Consider the following 22,184-nt stretch of genomic DNA (forward strand, 5'->3'; position numbering starts at 1 on the left):
GGAATCCCAACCAGGATTCAAACCCTTATCTTCCACATCAAGCTCCTAATCGCCAGCAAACAAAGTCATCAATATAACCAACTGAGTCACAGAATTTCAACTAAAATTAAGACCTGACAACAGGTTATCTTATTCTAGAAGATATGAGCATGGGTTGAAATCCTGGAGGGGACTCAACTAAAAAATACTAAAATTTTTACTTTACAAAGAAAATGTTATCCCAGATATAACCTTGTTATATTGACCACTTTGTATAAAGGCATTGTGTATTAAGAGGTCTCAATAGATACACCTCGCACAATCTGTTCAAATAAAGTCATTTGTACACACTCTGTCAGGCATGCTAAGGTTTTAAGAAGTGACAGATAAAATCACATGGTATTTCATGAGCTTCTCTACATACATCAAAGACAGATGAGTGAATTTACACTCAATTAACATTTCACATAAAACAATGCTATTTCATTGTTGTAGCAGAATCTTTATCAGCTTGTAATCGAACACTCAAAGTACAGAAATATTTTCAAAATCACACTGATTTTATGTTTACAGGGTATCACTGTCATTAAGTCACCTAACCAGTTGCTTTGAGAGTAAGATAATAAAGCTTACAACCAACCAAAATCTCCTAAAGCTTACAATTGCCAGTAATCTTTCTACTGTCACTATTTCAAAATATTTGACAAGGAATAGAATCAATATGTGTTAACCCATGGCAGTGGAAGTAAAACCAAATAAATGGTACAAGTGACATACACAAACAGATGAACCAATAAACACACATATGATAGTGTTTACATACATCTCTGAAATTCACAGCATGGTAACAGTTCAACTGAAATTACCTAAACCATGAAGCCGATATTTACGAAAATGTATTTGTTGTGTTCTTCATAATAAAGAAGTTGACATCCATAAAACTCTCTCCCCAAATATGTATTTGTGTTCAACACAAGCATATATTGCACTAATTACAATTTTTATCTCTCCATTGACTACTTAGGAACTATATACATAATCTTTCATATGAGAAACATGACTTCTATAGTGCATAGAATATTGAATATTATTTTCCTTGTTAAACACCCGTTTTCTGCAAGTATTAACATAAAAAGAGTTGATCATGGCAGAATGTTAAGGCACTACTGACCAAGGTTGTATTTGCTTATCCAGTCATGTAAAACTTGCATGATCAAGACAATCAGGCTAAATTTGGTTTGAGGTAATATGCAAAGCAGGTGCACTGGTATTTCTCAATAAAGATCTGAGATCTTTGGACCAAGAATAGCCTTCTGTTTTTTATAAAGCACCAATACTTAAGTACAATGTACTAGTAAGGCAGTTGCACTAACTCAGGCAGTAGCATGTGATGGTGTAGATGTATATCAAAAGTAAACACTGTCCACAGCCCAGAGTAAACTAAGCATATATTTTCATCCCCTTCTCACTAACAAACACCCCAATTCATATCATTTTATTGTCCCAATATACCAAATATTGAAAAATATGTTTTTCATATCTTTTCTCCACATTTAATGTTCACAGATGCTTTGAAGAGAAGCAAATACCTCCCATCTCAAATATTCATAACTTTTGGATGAAAGTGTAATAATTAATTCATTTAGTATAAATTCAAGCTTACTTGTACTATCAACTCGCTTAACTTCCACATGATACACACATTAAAATCTCAGTATATGAGTACATGGCTGAATAAACAAACATTTATAATGACTTTAAGCATATTCAAAGCTCACAACCAGATAGCACTTTGAAAATCAGTAACCACCATCAACGAACATTTCATAGTAACTACCCTACAGCAACCTTGTTCAGCCCTGTATAGACCCTATGTTACTACATAAGCACCCGGTAAGCTGGAGTATGCAGGAAGGGTATAGAACCCAATACATTCATTGGTGCTCTGTCCCTACCCTTCAAGCTACACCGACACTCGTTGCTTGGACGGTCATAAAACAACACACATCAGCATTCACCTAGTCATAAAGACAATACAGGTTATTTTGGGGTATGTAACGTCAGAATCTGTACTGAACCAGAGTTTCAGATTCATTCTTGATGCAACAGCAGAACACAGCAGCCCCACTTTTGCATACATTGGTTGACTTCTACAAGGCATAAGACAGGAGGTGCTATAGTCTTATATCCCATGTCAGTGTGTTATACATAGTCATAGTATTAATTGCTGTAAGAAAACAGGGGCCTGGAGTTTATGACCTGACAGCCTCTCCAATTTATCAGTTATCAATTAGCACTGAGCTGTGGGTGCTAGTATAATTGGTTAACAGACTGACCATTTAAAATTAAGGGATGGAGGTTGGGGCTTGTATTTTCACAAGGGATATTTTGTTCAGGCAGTTGCAAGATTTCACTGCTTGAGGTATACCATTTGTTTTCAATTATTTACATATTGTTCAAATGAGGCACACAACCTATTTACAGTGAAGTTATTTCAGAAAATAATCCGAAAATAATTTCAGGAAATAATCCCAGAATAGCAAATGGTCAGTGCCTTGTAGGTTGGCTGACTTCATCAAGACACCAGGAACATCAAGTACAAGGTGATTTCTCTGGCATAACTTTCATGTACTCCATGCACACTAGTGGTTCTGTCCACCTATGACCAGGCATAAATCAAGGCACTGTCTCTCTATAGTATTCCTCATCTCATGCAACTCTCATCTCATTCATCTTTCTGAGTCAGTATCATCCATGGCACTATACACTGCTTCAACATAAGGAAGGCATACACACAGGCCCAATGGAATTGTTAAATGAATCCCTTTTGGAAATAAGGCTTCACTGCTTCAGTCTTTTCTGACAGTGCAAAAGTGAGGCAATCAAATAAACAAAAACAATCCAAAGCAGTAACCAGGGATCCTTGTCATGTGATGTAAGTCTTGCTCAGGATCCAAAATAACATGCTTCCTGTAAGTCCTACCTACAGCAACAGATGGCAGAGTTCTGGAATTTCCCATCATCATGACAATGGAAGGACACAGACACTATGATTCTCTTGGACACAACAGCAGATGGATGGAGCAGATTCTGTCTCGGCTGGCGGTCTGTCCGGAACAAATACACCTGTACTGTACCTTGTGGGGGGTGATGACATTAGGTTCCAGGTGAGAAGCCGTGCCACCCTCGACACCACACGAAGCAAACATCACAATCTTACTCTGAAAAGGTTATAACAACAGATGTAAGCCACTTTCCTAATGAGCTTGTAACCAGTACAAAGGCTTATCTCCAGCATACACATAACATAACAGCATGAAGAATGATGACATATTGTGTTACCACAGAAAAATGCCTACCATTAATCCGCATCATTCCTCTAGCCCCAATCCCCCTACTCCCCTGTTGTTACAAGCCACTAATTAGCACCTGTAGCCCCTCGCCTGGGGACAATGTGTCAAGATCTGAATTAATATATTTGTGACTGTTAATAAATATAGAATCTTCATATTTATTTTGTCAATTATTAGCAACAGTGATCTACTGATCAATAATGATCACTGAGCCGTGATTCTCTGTTAACTATACCAAGTACCGGTAGTCGGTGTCGGCCCGGGAAAGCGAAATTTCAATATTCCCTATTCCCGGTAAAGCAAAAACCAAAGTTGCGCTAGAAGTGCCGCGAGAGCGAATTGCTATGAAAACATCGGATTATTGTGCTTTAGATTAGCGGAGAGATTGGATGAATTCCTATCTCTGTATATATTAAAAAGTTAATAATTTCAGTTTGGTTTAAACTTGCTACTAATGCACATCAAAATGAAATGTCAGCTATAATTCACAATGTTTTATCACAAATGCTAGAAAATAATATGTATGCTTCACCATGGCTTGCTAATGTTAAATGTATATATTTATTTATTTATCTAATTTCTAACATGACTATGGTATCAGACAACGACTCACATTTCTTTGTTTTTCTTGTGTATTGAGAGTCCCGGGAATGCTAAATTCAGTGTTCACTGTAGCTTGACCGTTCCCGCGAAAGCGACACCTAAATTAAGGAGATTTCGCTTTCCCGGGCCATAACCCCGGTTGTCACCTACTACAACCAACACCTGACCTAATGACTTACTGTAAACGTACTTATTTTCGCGTGGTGCAATTTTCGCGGAATTGACAGTTTAGACTACATCGCGCGGTCAATTATTCTTCAATCAGTAATTGCCGGAACTGCCAGCTGTCTCTTTGGCCGCCACTAATAGCAGTGAAAACAAACAGAGTGGCTTAACCTGTCAGGCGGCGTTTATTGCTTACTCACAGGAAATCCCTATCTGTGCGATATACTAGTACACAGTAATCCGTTTACTCACGGAAGAGATGAAAAACACATCAGTCTTATGTTCGAATTCTGGCGATCTGATGAATTAACTTCTACTGTATATGAAGCTCTTTGTGATTTCAAACAAGCGGGTTGTTGTGAATGAGATGATTGAGTGTTAAGTGACTATTAAGCTTCATGATGTACTGGTAAATAAAATCTTAATGAATAAATAAAATACTGCTGTATTATTTCTTTCGAGTCGTTTCATGGTAATCTGTTTTGTATCAAACCATCTGTCATGTGACCAATTTCCATGGCGGCCACAACACACATTGCTGTTTTAAGCTAATTCGTGATGGGATTTGGCTCATTATTTAATTATGTTTTGGGAAATCCATTACAGCGACAGTTAAGTATGATTCTTTATGCTACTATCAGTCGTCATTTTAAGATTCCGTAGATTTCTGTCTTCAAACTTGATGTGTTATGGTAACAACTCAGAGGCGGCGTGGCTAGACTGAATGAATGACAGGTTTATTAGCGGTGTATAAATTTTTTTGTTGAAAAAAATAAAACCTGCTAAAATTTTTTCTTGGGAAAAAAAACCTCTAGAGGTACTAAATAGTTGTAAAAATATATCGTTTACAGTATTAGAGCAGAAGAGACCACAGAGATATTCCACTGACATACCAGTACATAATCAGTGGTCAGGAATGAAACTACCAACTGAAAATTCTATTACCACACAGTAAAACAACAAGTGCAGCAACTTTCATAAACACTGTCTGATCATTTTTACAAAAGATCAATTTGCAATTTTCTCCGTTATCAATTTGGCCTTTTGAGATGTAAAGTTTCCAAACATCATAGGAAGCACTGGGTTTATATTTTGGTGATAACACTCAGTGCGAGAAATATTCCCTGATTTTGCTATTTTCAATGGGCAACAAATTCAACAAGTGACATTTTCAGTCTGCAGTACCGGTACATATGATTCACTTAATGATTCCACAACTTGCAGATGATATTTTTCTCCAATCTATGATCTATCCATGTCTCCCTCAGCTTTTGAATTTTTGATGATTTTAAAGTCACTCGTCATTTTGAAGTCTACCGATAACAGTTATTGATCTCCTGGTTTTATATTTCTGTCTTGAGTATTAGTGACACATGTGCAGAAACAATATAACATATCAAAGGTATATATCACTTGAGTATGAGTGAGTGAGTTTAGTTTTACATCGCACTCAGCAATATTCCAGCTATATGGCGGTCACTTGAGTATGAATCAGAGGAATATGTTCGTGTTTCGTTTTAAATGCTTAATTTATTTATTCTTTCCAACAGTAGGTAAAGGGGGTTATGGCCCCGGGAAAGCGAAATCTGGACCAAACCTCCTTAATTTAGCTGATGCTTTACCGGGAACGGTCAAGCTACAGTGAACACTGAATTTAGCATTCCCGGGACTCTCAATAGATTAGAAAAACAAGGAAATGTGAGTCGTTCGTCTGATACCGTAGTCATGGTAGAAATTTAATAAATAAGTAACAATAAATGTTTGAGTCACAGACTGTTCACTGATAGGTCACAAGAAGCTTACACCAATCATGCTATATTGCCTTTTAAATACGAGCGGGTAATGACCTAACTCAGCATAAACCATGGAATTACATGTTGATTTCTTAACTCCTAATAACCTTTTACAAAAATCCAAATGCAACCTTTCAATACTTAAGCCTTTATTATATCCCCATATCTCAGACGCATAAGATAGTATACTGCAACATAACAATCAAAGACAAATTAAAGCGATTCCAGGTTGAGAGAGAGCGACCTGATATTATTGTAAATGAAAAAAAGGCACCCTGGTCAGGCAACTGCAGCTGTGCCTTTGAGAATCGGTTATTATAATCTTTGAACAAAGATGAGTTTTTACACTCAATTAGTGCTGATGATGCTGACAATCAAACAGAGAGTGTCATCATGAGCTGGAGTCAACAATTACAGAACAAGCGATACTGAATGGTTTAAAGTTATTAAAGGGTGGGAAATCATCGGGTTTAGATATGTTATTACCGGAAATGTTCAAATCATCGTGTGACCTAACTATGCCTTACGTGCAGGTTTTATCTAATAGAATATATTTCACAGGCGAATTTCCCTCCTCCTGGAGCAAAGGTATCATAGTACCTATATACAAAAATGGCCCTCGAGATGATCCTAATAACTACAGGGGTATAACTTTAAATAGTATATTCGGAAAGATATTTGCAACTATAATTAACCGCAGATTAAAAACATCACCGTTAAGAGGCTCAGAGATCGAGTATTGGGGTCGCACACTAATCTGAAGTACAGTAATCCATTGTTTTCATAGCAATTCGCTTGCGCGGCACTTCTAGCACAACTTTGGTTTTCGCTTTACCAGGAATAGGGAATATTGAAATTTCGCTTTCCAGGGCCGACACCGGTAAAGGTATACACTTTATGACAAACACTGAGTGCTGATAAGTCATGAGATATAATGGTTCACTTCATAATACTCCGGAATGTACCGTGTGACGTTTAAATCCTAGGTACATTGGTATACCAGTTTACCATCACACCGGTAGATTTTATTACACATTTTTAAGCCTTTGATAATATAACTGACTCAGATTTACTAAGCTTGTTTGTATTGGGTGTCCAGTCCTTGAGTTTGAGATTGGAAGATGACTTCTTAATGAGCAAATTGTCAAACTTTAATATATCATATTGTTCATCACAATTACAATGTAATACATAGTGTACAGCAATAAATTAAGCTATTACAAACTCTATATGTTCTCATCTCACCTGCGGTCCTGGCATCTTCTGGGTCTTCGCAATGCTTTCATTGAAGTAGGCCGACCAGTAGTCCAACGTCTGTGAAACATTCTGCTGGGTGAAGGTCATCTGTTGATCCAGACTGTTCAGTTGTTCCTCAAATGTTAGCACTGTCTGACTGGCATTAGTCAGCTGGAAAGATGATGACTTGATCAGTGAAGGAGTCAGATTTCATACTAATTTGATTCATAATTCCAACAATAGGACAGTGAAGTTGATCCATCAATATCACTGAGAGTATTAATCACTGATATTACATTGCTTCAATCAATTTCCTTGTCAAAAAAAATAATTTGAAAATCTTCAGTCAAGTTTCCAGCTACTTCAAAACCTAATAAACAGAACAAACATTTTTCTCTCACTTAGGTGTTTCTATGTTTCTGTAAAGACAACAGTGACAGAATATCCAACTTTCAACACATCACCAAGCACTGATAAATTGTATGCTTCCATTAAATTGTGCAGAAAGTTGGAGAACTATTCAGCTTCATTGACCATAACAGGACTCATGACCTAGAGACACTATTCTGATAGCAACTAGTATGTGAGAACAATAACATGACTTACAGTTTTAATAAGTGGTGATGATGTCAAAGAAGTGTTGAAGCCAGCTGCTGTCACAATCACCATGAGTGCTTCATTCTGGACACAAAACATGAGCAACATGAAGGTGTCCTTCTACATGTAGGAAACATTGGGAACGTGATCTTCTACAGTTAGATCTTATTATATATATAATGTGTAAATTTGTGTTTCGATACAACCAATGTTCAACTTTATGTATACTGTAACAAGACACATGGAAACTAAACAATCAAGTGGCAGACTGACACCTGTGTGTATCCTGGTGTGATGTAACAAAGTGAGTGAGTGAGAGAGTTTAGTTTAACGCCACACTCAGCAATATTCCAGCTATATTGTGGCGATCTGTCAGCAAGTCAGTGAGCCTGACCACCGATTCTGTTAGTCGCCTCAGACCTTCACGGATCTGATGTAACAAAGTCAGATAAAGAATAGATTTATGATGGGGCTCAAAAGAAAATATTGTTCCCAAAACAAAATTCCCATCCATCCCAGATACAAATTAATTGGATGCTCACTTATCACCAAAGTAATCAGTACTTTGAAAAAAGACAACAAACCTAAATAGTCCCTCAGCTTCTCTAAGTTGAACATGGAATGAATGAATGAATAAATGAACGAATGAATGAACGGATGGATGATGAAATGGATGGATGGGTTTGTGTGGATGGATGGAGTGAGTGAGTTTAGTTTTACGTCGCACTCAGCAATATTCCAGCTAAATAATCGAGTCTGGACCAGACAATCCAGTGACAGGATGGATGGATGATATTTGATACTGTTATACTATACTACTCACACTTTGCTAAGGATCACAAAAAATACACCTGTCAATAGCAGGTATGGGATCCACCAGATGAAATGGCATACTGAAAACTTGGCCCCATGCTTACAATAGGCTTGAATATTAAAACCAAATTTGACCCCACATCATAGTTTTCTGTTGAATCAATGATCTGATCCTTAGCAAAGTGTAAATAGTATATGGTGATAAATGTATCCAGTATCCTGTTTCAAGATCTGACAAAGTATGACACTTACTTCTTGTAGTAGTTTCTTATTAGTCTCTTCAAGGCTGCCGAGTCTGCGAAGTACATATTTGTTGTGGTCCGTAACTAGAAAAAAGAAGTCAGAAAGTTGAAAGCAGCTTTTCAGAAATCCTCTCTCCAAGCATCAAAGAAATCACAAATAATGTTATGATGAGACATGAGAATTTATTTCTGCAAAGGTACCAAACATAATGCACTGAAATCATTTAGGCGTGTACTTAAAAAAAAACAACCAGGGCAACTAATCCCTAGAATAGAAAAATATATACAGATAATATCAATTACTTCTAATTTTATTTCAGTTTGTGTCCATGCTATCAACTACACAAACCAACCCACATGCCATGCCAAAGAAAAGAATATATTCGGATACTATCAATTATTCCCAGTGTGTGAGTAAAATAGGTCTTACACTCATTGTTACAATATTCTACCAAAACAACAGTCAAAGACACCTGAAATGGGCTTCAAACTTTGTACCAATGTGTACCAAAATTCACAAGTGAATGCTTTAAGAAGTGTAGGCCACCCTGTCACCCCCCACAACAGGGCAGGCAAGAAGAACAAATTCCTAAAATACAAGTGCAGCATTATCACAGACAATACACCAACAACGATGGAGCTCTGACCTTGGAAGACAAGGAGGTAGAGGCTGAGAGCCAGGGCTGCCAGGGCGATGATGCTGAGGAGAAGGAGGAAGGCACACTGGACTCGCACATGGCGCTCCAGGTTGGCCTGCTGCTGCTGTTTCTTCTTGCGGGCGTACGATGATGACGCTGACTCACCCCCAGGCTGATACAGAGGGTTGTATCGCTTCCTGAACACACAGGCAATAACTAATGACATTTGCCATCATAGAAAGTCTTGATATACAAGGTTTAAAATTTTAGACATCATGTATTTATTTGTATTTTGTGGTTGATAGTTTCTTCTTCATTCAGCAAAAGACACTGCCCACCCACATCAGGTAAGCTGTTCTCTTCAATAACATACAGCATATATTAAAGACAAAAACAAAACTAATGGAGAGAGCCTCAGAGGAGAGTAAAACCGTTACTGGCTTACTCACTTTTTATCAGCAGCTGACCGGAAGATGGCTGCAGTGTCGTCTGTATCCATCGTTACATCAGTCAAAGCAGACCGCGACTCTGACACGACTGACTGTCTCATGTCATGGCCTCCATTAGGCATCTGTGACACACTCCTGAAATCAGACACCATCACCATGAATTTCAATTATATCACTATTTGGAATCTGAGCCTCATAGGCTTTCCTTAGACAACTGAGCAACCTGTGCCCTATCATCACCATGACACACACCACCATACTAACTCATCATATTTGACATCAGCTGCATCAAATACATCCATGTAGCAAACAATAAACAATCAAATCGAAGAAAAGTGCAGACTGAAAAGTTTTGGAGGTTCAAGAAGGGAGCTAACTCTGGCAAGGGCTACATGTAGGCACAATGAGATAAGTGAACTGATGGAATACAGTTTGTGTGATCAGGTAACATGTGACCTAAAGGACCAACAGAAGGCCACCATAATGGCAACAGCCACCAGACAAGTCAATCTGACTTAACGGTTAAGCATGGTTGAAATGTTACATCAGTCAAATCAGTTAAATTCAGGAAGGACTAATGATATTTTCTTTCACTTTAGCCATTTAGAAAATGGTAACTCAGATGATCCTTTTCATAGATCCTTTTTTATAAATAAAAACTAGTGTTTAACCCTGTTGAATGTACACAGTTGTGCTTACCTTGCCAGGGTCCCTCGAACATCCTCGTAGTGTGAGTCCGTATCGATGTACTCATACATGGCCGATGACTTAGGCCTCGGGGAGTTTGACAGACGATGCATCTCGAGGTCAGCTACACCTGTGAGAAAGTGAATGTTGTGTAACTCAAACAGCAAGCAATATTTCCTTATATATATATATATATATATATATATATATATATATATATATATATTTATATTTTTTTTTTATATAAAATTTATAATATATATAGTATATATAAAATTTATCGGTTGACCTGTACACAATCAAGTCTGGATGAGACAATCTTGATGCAATAAAGTGTCGTGTCACACTTTTTCTACTGTTCATAGGTTGACATGTTTACCAAGGAGTGAAGCCCATTTCTGGTGTACCCAGCCGTGATATTGCTGGAATATTGCTAAAAGCGGCGTAAAACTAAACTCTGTCAGTCAGTTTACCAAGGAAGTGAAAATAATGACTCTGCTGGAAGCAGTCATAAAATATCAACCTCCCTAACTCTTAAATCACTTCACAATATCAACAGACAGGAAGATTTCCATATGATATTACATTTCTCATAAAAAATACATAAACCATTGAATTTTACCATTTGTAATGACGTACAAGAATTTGTGAAATAGATTTAAAATGACAGTGTTTATGTATACTTTACCAAATTTTCATACATTTTGTTAAAGTTTTTAATCAGGACCCGGTTGTATCAAACTTTATTGAAGCATTAACGTGCCATTAAACGTTCATTAAGTAATGTATCATTAAATTCTGTTGTACTAATGTTTTAATGATGCTCTGTTGTCATTAGTGCGTCATTAACTTAATGAAGGTCCTGGGGTATCATTAGAGCGTCATTAAACTTCCTGGAAAAGTGAACATTGCGCCAGAATTTCGTTTGCGCCGCACTGGATCTACCTACAGCTATAAAATTACACAGAAATGTAGAGTATTAAATGTCGTATCTCATGGCATAAACTCAGTTTGAAAAGTAGACACTGCTGAATGTTACTCCTAATTTTGTTATGCATTAAAAACAGTAAATTTCTCTGCTTTTTATCGTGCACTGATAAAAGTACTGTGCTACTATATATTCAATTTGGCATCTTTACGGAAAGTGTGAGCGAACAAAATTCTGCCTGATACCTGAATGACATAGGTATGTATTAAATTAGTTTGTGTGCTTATGTATAACGTTATACACTCAATCTTAAAAGTGACTCGCAATATGTGTTGAAAATGGATTTTCCCCTATGACGTCAAATGGCTAAATAAAGGTCACACGCTTATAAATATAAGGGGGCCTCACTCCGGTATGCTTCATACTAATTCATTGTAACTCAGATCACTTGGCGAGAATTCGCTGTGAATAAGGACACAATATTTTCGTGATGTTTTGTTCACGGAATTATCGAAAACAATGATACTCAAAACATTTGTGATAAACGTGCACCTGGCCAATGATTATACGCCATTGTTTTGTCTATAACACAACATGAACACATTCAATGAACAAGACATATCCTTTAAAAACGTGTGCATATATTCATGTCATGAAATAAATAAATAATTTTTATTTATTATGTCAGTTTTACTTAGGTTTAAAATACTAAATGTTGATAATGAAATTAGTTTCATGAAACCATATGTGAACGATACGCAAAGTATACATTAATGATACAAGTGTAATCCGCAGGAAAGTGTGATTGTGTTTACCCTTATTCAACCGACCTTCACCTCAAAGAAATTGCCACATATGTCCAACAATGTTGATGTATGACATCACTACCGATGACCGATTTCTCATGAAATGGCGGCTTCGTGGATATGGGTGCCCACGATTTTGCGCGGGAACCTTTGTCCATAAATGTATGATGTAAGTAATCGGAAACATTCTGACTATCTGCGTATGGTTGTTTGTTTTTATTGTTTTCATCGAAAAAGTCAGAAATGCCGATAATTGCCTGTGTCGTTCTCCATGATTTTGCATCTCGCATGGCGTCACGCTGCACAGAACTTTCGTATGAATATATCAAATATTAGTATTGTATCTGTTTTAAGTTTTCTAGTTCTTGCTACGATACTCTTTCCGTGGATATTCTAAAAATATTGAGCTCATGCATACAGCATATATTAAAGACAAAAACAAAACTAATGGAGAGAGCCTCAGAGGAGAGTAAAACCGTTACTGGCTTACTCACTTTTTATCAGCAGCTGACCGGAAGATGGCTGCAGTGTCGTCTGTATCCATCGTTACATCAGTAAATCGTTACATCAGTAATTTTTTAGATTGCAGACACGTGCTAGACATTATGATTTTTGGCGGGAAAATTAGATGAAAAGCAAGCAATATGCACAAAATATAGAATGCGATTTGTCAGAAACATCAACCAATGCGACACTACTGACCAGGAGTCTTGAAGTTGTTGAAAATTTGAAGAAAAATTAAAAAACACTTCCACTCTGTAAACACGTCTTCTGAGTGTGTTGTCCATACAGAAAAATTATGAGAGGTTTTCAACAACTACGTTGTGACGTCACAGCTAGCCTAAGGGAGATAACTGCGTAATTCTTTTAAGCATACCACTAGGGATAGCTATGACTTATTAAAATTTTCATTTCCATTCTGTATGTATCTGTGGAATTTACAGGAATAAGGCAACCATAATCCAGAGGTAATGTTTACGCCTATAATTTGCCAGTGTTTATGTATAGTTTACCAAATTTTCATGCATTTTGTTAAAGTTTTAATCAGGTCATCATATGTTTTATGAATAATAACTGTCTTTGTGTGTGAATGGGTATAAGTGAGTATAAACCATCATCATCCATGAGATATATTAACTGAATAACAGAATCAAAACCAGACAAACAAGTGATCAACAGTGTGAAAACCAAACAACAGAGAACAATGACAAACAATTAGATGGTTGTAAAGAGTGTTCTAGTCTGTTTCACACTCCCGGAAACAATATATTTCCTTCCCCTCCAGCCCTTATTGTAATGCTAAAGTCCTAAATAAATATACTTTCCCCTGGTTCAGGATCTCCATCTCACTGTAGCTCTTTTTCAATTTAAATGTGGTTGTTTCTATGAAAATTCTCATTGACGTAGCGCTAGTCTAAGAATTATCTTACATTAACTTATGTCATAGATTATCTATCCCGGGTGAATAGTTTTTGTGATTGAAATACCTCATTTACTGACAGTTTCCAGCATTGAGACAGCAGGGCTTCACACAATATGTACATATGTAAGTACCCAAGGTGATCGTCTTTTACATTTGACATATTAGAACTGAGCAACATATACAAGAATTACAGTGAGACCTCGGATACCCTGACCCCAGATATCCAGAAACCTTGCCTTCCGGTCCATTTTCATAAGAGACCAATCTCTTACGCTATAAAAGTCTCTATAAAAGACGCTATAACCGATATCCGGTTTCCATTTCCGTTTTCAGAAGCTAAATTTTGCAAACCAACTGGCTAAATGAACACAGCTGTCTGTACACACCTTCCACTGCCATTCAGGACAGAACAGGAGTGAATATATTTAAGTTTCGCACCCATCCCCAATATGAAACAAAGCTTTTTTGTACACATAGGTGCTGATAACTGCTGTATCTCCCTTCCCCTGATCAGTGTTCACCAATCAGATGAACTGTATGAACATGTCAAGTGACAAACACTACCTGAGCAGCGCTGGGTATTTAGGTAGACGTGCCACAATCCCTGGAATGACCAGCTACAGAGTTACATGCAGCCACACATTTCTGGGAAATGACACTTGTATTTGTCAGTGAGTGGGTGTTAGGTGAAGCCGCCAGTTGTTATCTGGTTATGATAAACCATATGCATGGGACTAATCATTTAGTCAGCTTGCTGGCAAGTCCTATCACTTTAATGACAAATCTATGTCCATGAGTCTATGAGTGCAACGTGTCCTTGTAGACAATGGTACAAGAATCTGTTACAAAATGTCACACTTATAAAATAAAAGAAGTTGTTATCCATAAATTTGTCATTTTTGTACTTCCCAATTTCTAAAATGCCTTACAAAGAAGTAGACCGATCACTTCCTTCAGTTATGCTTTGAGGAAAGAATAATGATGACAACAGCTCCATTGACTTTTATGAAGTAAACATTTGACCTGATCAAGTTATCTATATTTTACTGAATCCATTGGCGTGTTTTTTCAAATCGGCAACAAACAAAAACAACTTTCATTTTTGTATTTCTTAAGAGTAGGAGATTGAATGTTGTTGAAAGCCATAATTAAGTCACTAAATCTAGATCCAAATTTATTCATGTATTTTTTCAGTATTTCAGTATTTTCATAAAACATGGGTAGGTATTTCTGTGGTTGCAATATCACATTCTCAGTTCATAAATCAAGACAGTTAGAATGTAGAAAAATATATGCTATCGCCCACGTGTCGGTTCCTTCTAAGATTTCTCGGACTTTTTCTTGAAAATTATGCAAGGTGCGATTGAGGGAGGTATGTATTGTGTGCTGGGACCAGTATCACTTTTATTTGGCAGCATGTTATGCGACTTTGAGACAACTGTAGACGGAGTCGAGTTTAAGAAATTGCATACCACCACCGTTGAAGAGTTCGATCTTAACTAAGATCGCGATCTTAAATACACGCCTTACAATCGCTTCTAAGATCGGCTTTGTGCAAGTGGATTAGGGCAATTGTATGGTGATTGTAAAGTTGATTGTAGGGGCCTAAGATTGATTGTAACTTCGATTGCTCTGTGCAAGTGGGCCCAGGAGTCTTGAAGTTGTTGAAAATTTGAAGAAAAATTAAAAACACTTCCACTCTGTAAACACGTCTTCTGAGTGTGTTGTCCATACAGAAAAATTATGAGAGGTTTTCAACAACTACGTTGTGACGTCACAGCTAGCCTAAGGGAGATAACTGCGTAATTCTTTTAAGCATACCACTAGGGATAGCTATGACTTAGTTAAAATTTTCATTTCCATTCTGTATGTATCTGTGGAATTTACAGGAATAAGGCAACCATAATCCAGAGGTAATGTTTACGCCTATAATTTGCCAGTGTTTATGTATACTTTACCAAATTTTCATGCATTTTGTTAAAGTTTTAATCAGGTCATCATATGTTTTATGAATAATAACTGTCTTTGTGTGTGAATGGGTATAAGTGAGTATAAACCATCATCATCCATGAGATATATTAACTGAATAACAGAATCAAAACCAGACAAACAAGTGATCAACAGTGTGAAAACCAAACAACAGAGAACAATGACAAACAATTAGATGGTTGTAAAGAGTGTTCTAGTCTGTTTCACACTCCCGGAAACAATATATTTCCTTCCCCTCCAGCCCTTATTGTAATGCTAAAGTCCTAAATAAATATACTTTCCCCTGGTTCAGGATCTCCATCTCACTGTAGCTCTTTTTCAATTTAAATGTGGTTGTTTCTATGAAAATTCTCATTGACGTAGCGCTAGTCTAAGAATTATCTTACATTAACTTATGTCATAGATTATCTATCCCGGGTGAATAGTTTTTGTGATTGAAATACCTCATTTACTGACAGTTTCCAGCATTGAGACAGCAGGGCTTCACACAATATGTACATATGTAAGTACCCAAGGTGATCGTCTTTTACATTTGACATATTAGAACTGAGCAACATATACAAGAATTACAGTGAGACCTCGGATACCCTGACCCCAGATATCCAGAAACCTTGCCTTCCGGTCCATTTTCATAAGAGACCAATCTCTTACGCTATAAAAGTCTCTATAAAAGACGCTATAACCGATATACGGTTTCCATTTCCGCTTTCAGAAGCTAAATTTTGCAAACTGGCTAACGGCTGTACACACCTTCCACTGCCATTCAGGACAGAACAGGAGTGAATATATTTAAGTTCGCAACCATCCCCAATATGTACAAAGCTTTAGGTGCTGATAACTGCTGTATCTCCCTTCCCTGATCAGTGTTCACCAATCAGATGAACTGTATGAACATGTCAAGTGACAAACACTACCTGAGCAGCGCTGGGTATTTAGGTAGACGTGCCACAATCCCTGGAATGACCAGCTACAGAGTTACATGCAGCCACACATTTCTGGGAAATGACACTTGTATTTGTCAGTGAGTGGGTGTTAGGTGAAGCCGCCAGTTGTTATCTGGTTATGATAAACCATATGCATGGGACTAATCATTTAGTCAGCTTGCTGGCAAGTCCTATCACTTTAATGACAAATCTATGTCCATGAGTCTATGAGTGCAACGTGTCCTTGTAGACAATGGTACAAGAATCTGTTACAAAATGTCACACTTATAAAATAAAAGAAGTTGTTATCCATAAATTTGTCATTTTTGTACTTCCCAATTTCTAAAATGCCTTACAAAGAAGTAGACCGATCACTTCCTTCAGTTATGCTTTGAGGAAAGAATAATGATGACAACAGCTCCATTGACTTTTATGAAGTAAACATTTGACCTGATCAAGTTATCTATATTTTACTGAATCCATTGACGTGTTTTTTTCAAATCGGCAACAAACAAAAACAACTTTCATTTTTGTATTTCTTAAGAGTAGGAGATTGAATGTTGTTGAAAGCCATAGTTACAGATATTCAGCTATATCACTGCAGCATCAAACTGTTTTCTTATGTCTAATGACAGGAAGGTTTATTTGTTCATTGTTTGCTGTTTAACACCACACTCAGCAAGTTCCCAGTTATATGATGGCAATCTGTAAACAATCGAGTTTGGACCAGACAATCCAATGACTGAGATCATAAGAATTGATCTCAGCATTAACCAGCGAGCCTGACCACCTTTTGCAACAAGCATGGGGTGCTGAAGACCCATTGATACCCAGATCTTCATGGGTTCATAGGAAGGTACTCAAATGCCAGGGTTGGCAAAGCAAATCCGACACTCGAGCTATTTTCTTATGTCTAGTAGAAGAATCAAGATCACTTTACTATTTCTAATCAATAATTGTTTGCACATGTGTTATCAATTTACAGAGTACTCAGTAAGTGATTTAGCTCCATAAGCAACAAGGGAGGTGGGGCAGCCCAGTGGTTCAAGCATTCATTTGTCACGCTGAAAAATTAGATTATCACTATTCTTATTACTTCTGTATATATGTTTATTGTCATGAGAAACCATTTGATTGTGGTTAGAGATTGGATATTAGGGGCTTGATAAACTGACTTTTCATTTATTATTACAAATCATGTTCATTGTTTCACCGATACATGGAACAAAAGGTCTGTCCTAGTCTGTCGTACAGACCCTGAAGCAAATATATCCAAGAAAGCCCACGCAAGTCTAGAAAATGTGGCAAGTCTAGATTTCCTCAGCTTCTGAAAACGAAGAAAGTCTCATGGCTCCTTTTCATTATATTATATTTTTTTTACTATGAACTTTTTTCAGTAAAATATGTTCATTTCAGGGACTAGTTGTTAGTCTAGGTCCATCCCTGTGACAGAGGATATTTTTACTGTTTGTTTTACATTTTAACAGTTATTCATGTGAAATAAATCATTTACACCTTTATCCCTAAATGTAGTTGTTTCCAAAACAAACAAATGACAACAGTGTAATTAATTTTTTTTATTCATTAAACCTGACTAAGCATGTTCAAATGTTGCCAACATTGAAATGAAAGTCTGAAAAGATATAGAAGAAATATCATTTCTATCACCCCTCTTAAAACATTCATTTACAAATCTGTTTGTATGCAAATCAAAAAAGCCCTCTCTCTTGACATCCATCACAATTGCACTGATGTCGACTTCCTGTAATAACTCCGCTGGCCTTTCCATCAGCATTGGCATTGTAGCTGTAAAGGCCAGTTTCTGACATAGTGACCGATATTATCCTGCTCTCAGACACAAACAATGGCCCGCTCAGTCACTTCCCTTGACTCAGTATAACCATGACACCATCAAACAATTTCCATTTCTCGTCTGCTACATGAAAAAATAGAAATTCATAGAAATTCAGAAAACCCCAACTTAAACGTATCAAGGCTTTCTGTGACAAGATGATGCAGATTTCCTAAATCATGTACGTCATTATCAACTTGGAAAATCCAAAACATTCAGGAAAGTAATTTAAGGGGCAAAGTATTATGACTAAATTGGTGGAATTCCACACTGCTATATATGACAGCATTCTGAGTAATCACAACATGTTGGCTTCAAATGGGCAGAAAGCTGAAGCATGTACTCGATGGTTACCACTGTGGGGAAACAACTAACCCAAAAAGAATTTCCGTAAAACTAGGGGACCGTTAATAATTTATGGCTTGGGGGGATGATGATTTTATGGAAAAGCATGTACAATGTGACTGACCCCCTAAAATTTATGTACAAAGTATGCTTAACCCCCTGCATGTTTGATATACAAAATCAATGACCCCCTCTGCTGCAGATATTTTTCACGATAATTTTCAAATATTTTAATGTACAAAATTGATGAACCCCAATAGTACATGTGTACAAAATTGATGACCCCCTACCTCCCCAGAACAAAATGGGTGACACCCCTTAAAATCATCATTCCCCAAAAAAAATTATTAAAAAAATAAAAAATAAAAATAAATTATGAACGGTCCCAAAGTAAGAATCAGTCAGGATATCTTGGATTCAAAACTATCTAATTCAGAAGAATATTCTGCTTACATATTACTTACCCAAAACATGCTTTTCAAATATCAATACTAAATTTGATGTACTTCAAACAGACTACCCTGCAGCATGAAATTATCCTGGCAATTCCTTCGAACCATGAAATATCCATGTGTATCCAGCAAGAAAACCACTGATCTTCCTTGTCTAAAGCTGTGCCAAATGTAAGTATGGTCAATGTTTTCACTGATTTGTTCAAGCGAAAACCTTTCACCCAATCACCATTTGTTTGTGGTCTGAAACCTGGTCCTTTCACAACAGATTACTTAGTAACCTTTGTAACCAGTTACATTCCACATTTACAAGATAATTGGGGCTGAGGGCATCAATGTAACATAGTCACTGTAGCTGGTGTGTAATGTTACATCTACAGCCAAGCTGGACCAGATTCTGTTCAGTCAGAAACCTAGTTGTTCAGAGATTCAGTACTAGAGATTTCAACATATATTACTCAAAGAAAACTAAAGAACAACCAAGTTTATGTTTGATATGCAAGAACAGAGTTTACTCTGATTTCATTAGAGTAGTACATATACTAAAAACAAATGACAAGTATAAATGATTTGATAACCTGGACATTCATTTCATTGTACAATTTAAAAAAGAACCACATGTTGTAGAATGTTTTGAAGCTTCACAAAGAAGACTTCAACTTCTAAATGACATTCTGAAACTTGTTCAAAATACTTTGTAGTCTACAGGATCAGGATGTTTTGCAGGGTTAAGTATTGAAGTTGGGTCACAAAGGTCTGGAATGTATGGGCCTGCATACCTTGATATGCATATACAAATTTGAACACTTATGATTTCTTGAAGATTTTTGTGATAAACTGTCGGAACCATTTCAATACCTTTAGAGTCTGAAAAATCAAACACGTTGGTCAGCAACATTTTCTGTAGAGTTTGTTAATGATACATGTACGCCTTTGAGCAGCTGAGCTGAGCTGGATATCAGCGCTATACAAATGTTAGTATGTAATGTAGTATGTAATGTATCTGAACTACACCAGACGAAATATTATCAGGCTTACTCAAGACTGCTCTAGACTATTATAAGATATAAGCTTTTATCAGCTCACGAAACACAAATACTGTTTACTGGAACGTTTTAGTGATTTAATTTGTTATTTGGACTTACTAACAGTAAAACATTTTACTGTATCTGATTCAGACGAGTGTCTACAGCAACAATTTATTGATTTATTTATTATTGGATATTTATATAGCGCACATATCCACGCACTAGTGCTTGCTCAAGGCGCTGGTATTTTTTCCCTCGATCATTAGATGTCAATCTCAACGGCACATCTTATTATCAATCTCAGCTCCCTGGGGATCATACAACTCTTGCTGCCAAAGGCGCGCCAAGTTATTGCGGCTTTCCCATCCTTACGAGGTACCCATTCACAGCTGGGTTGACTGGAACACATAGTCACAGTACTTTGTCCGAGTTTACTGCACGTTGCTGTACCCGCAACTAGGTGTTTGCACTTATTCATGTGGCCACAATCTGGTCTATACCAACGGATTCATGGGTTCTTTTAATTGCACAGGGTTGTGTACTGTACACTAGGGGTTGTGACAACACTGAAAGAGCCTTCATCACACAAAGTTGACTCCATGGTTTTTACACCCAGTCACAGGTGGGCTCGATCCTGGCACCTCATGCTCGCTGGATCACTAGCTTGGCTCCTTAGCCAGCTTGCCCACCACACCCCATAACAAGTAGACAAAGACCAGTCTAAATTCCTCTGCTTGGACAACATGACATGCAGGTGCGATATGGTGAGGTCAACTTCAGTATATACAGTAACTAAGTGACAGTATAATGCAGTTACAGTTTTGAATCATAATACTGTCACTTGCATGATAAAGTAGCATACAAAGGACTTTGGCTCTGACTGACAGCAACAACCTCATACTTTCATTTCTCACAAAATATTTCATAACCATTTTCACAGAAACCCATGAAATAGTGATTACGCTTACATGTGTTCACTGATTCCAATACAAAACACAACTTTATACATGTACATGCAAGGACAATCACAGTGGCAACCTGAAAATATTCTCAGTGTTCAAAATATGTTAGTCGACTCTATGTTTCTTACATTTTGCATCAACAGTATATCACTGGAAGCACATGTGATACATATGGTCTCACCATCGGCAAGTGAATTTGTTCACAACTGCCTCTGTTCACCCAGCAAAAAATGGGTACCCGGTGAAATAAGTCATGTGACTATTAACCTTCTAGCACCTCCTAGGCATCTTGGGTTATCCCAGGGTAATAATGATCAGATTGTATTTTAGTGCTTTGAGCATGCCCCTCCGTGGTGCGGAATTCAGTGCATTACAAATGTCATTATTATTATTATTATTATTAATCATCACCATTTCAGCATGTTTTAACACTCATCATTTCCCAGATAAACAATAGTTCAGCTATATTTTCCTTTCCCCATAAACCCCATGAAATACTGAAACAGTAATTCCAACACCCCCTCTCAACATAAAGTAATGAACTACACAAGCAGCTTCTCATCAGGCACATATTATAGATGGACAGTCTTGTCAAACGTGTATATTCCTCCTATTCAGAAAATTCAGATAAAATAAACATTCAAATATTTAAGCGTTGAATGCATGACTAACCCGCTGGCTGCACAGCCAGACTTGCAGTAATGTGATAACATGCAAGGCCATACCTGTGTTACTATGAGTGTTATTGGGGCTAGAGCACTGAATGAACCTGACAAACACCTCAACAAAACCAGGCGTCAAAGTAAGTAATGACAACAGCTATAAAACACAACTCTACTTTCACAGAATGATTTCTAATTATAACACTATAGAAACAACATAATCTTAAGCCACATGAAACAACCAGCCAAAATATAATTA

At 37.1% G+C, this 22,184-nt stretch overlaps 1 protein-coding gene across 4 annotated transcripts in view; it reads right to left on the bottom strand.

Moving 5' to 3' along the window:
• Nucleotides 1-2,420: 2,420 nt before the first annotated feature.
• Nucleotides 2,421-22,184, bottom strand: part of LOC124267080 — a 31,799-nt gene continuing 12,035 nt past the window's right edge. For all 4 annotated transcript variants that reach the window (XM_046701910.1, XM_046701909.1, XM_046701912.1 and 1 more), the window contains 7 exons: nucleotides 10,568-10,685; nucleotides 9,869-10,003; nucleotides 9,429-9,616; nucleotides 8,792-8,865; nucleotides 7,736-7,810; nucleotides 7,139-7,300; nucleotides 2,421-3,200 (listed from right to left, as the gene is read on the bottom strand). In XM_046701910.1, the coding sequence (XP_046557866.1) occupies nucleotides 3,027-3,200; nucleotides 7,139-7,300; nucleotides 7,736-7,810; nucleotides 8,792-8,865; nucleotides 9,429-9,616; nucleotides 9,869-10,003; nucleotides 10,568-10,685 (926 nt within the window). In that variant the 3' untranslated portion in view covers nucleotides 2,421-3,026. The remainder of the gene's footprint in view (nucleotides 3,201-7,138; nucleotides 7,301-7,735; nucleotides 7,811-8,791; nucleotides 8,866-9,428; nucleotides 9,617-9,868; nucleotides 10,004-10,567; nucleotides 10,686-22,184) is intronic.

Source organism: Haliotis rubra, unplaced genomic scaffold, assembly GCF_003918875.1.
Source record: "Haliotis rubra isolate DU_JTF1 unplaced genomic scaffold, ASM391887v1 Scf13, whole genome shotgun sequence".
Lineage (NCBI taxonomy): Eukaryota > Metazoa > Mollusca > Gastropoda > Lepetellida > Haliotidae > Haliotis > Haliotis rubra.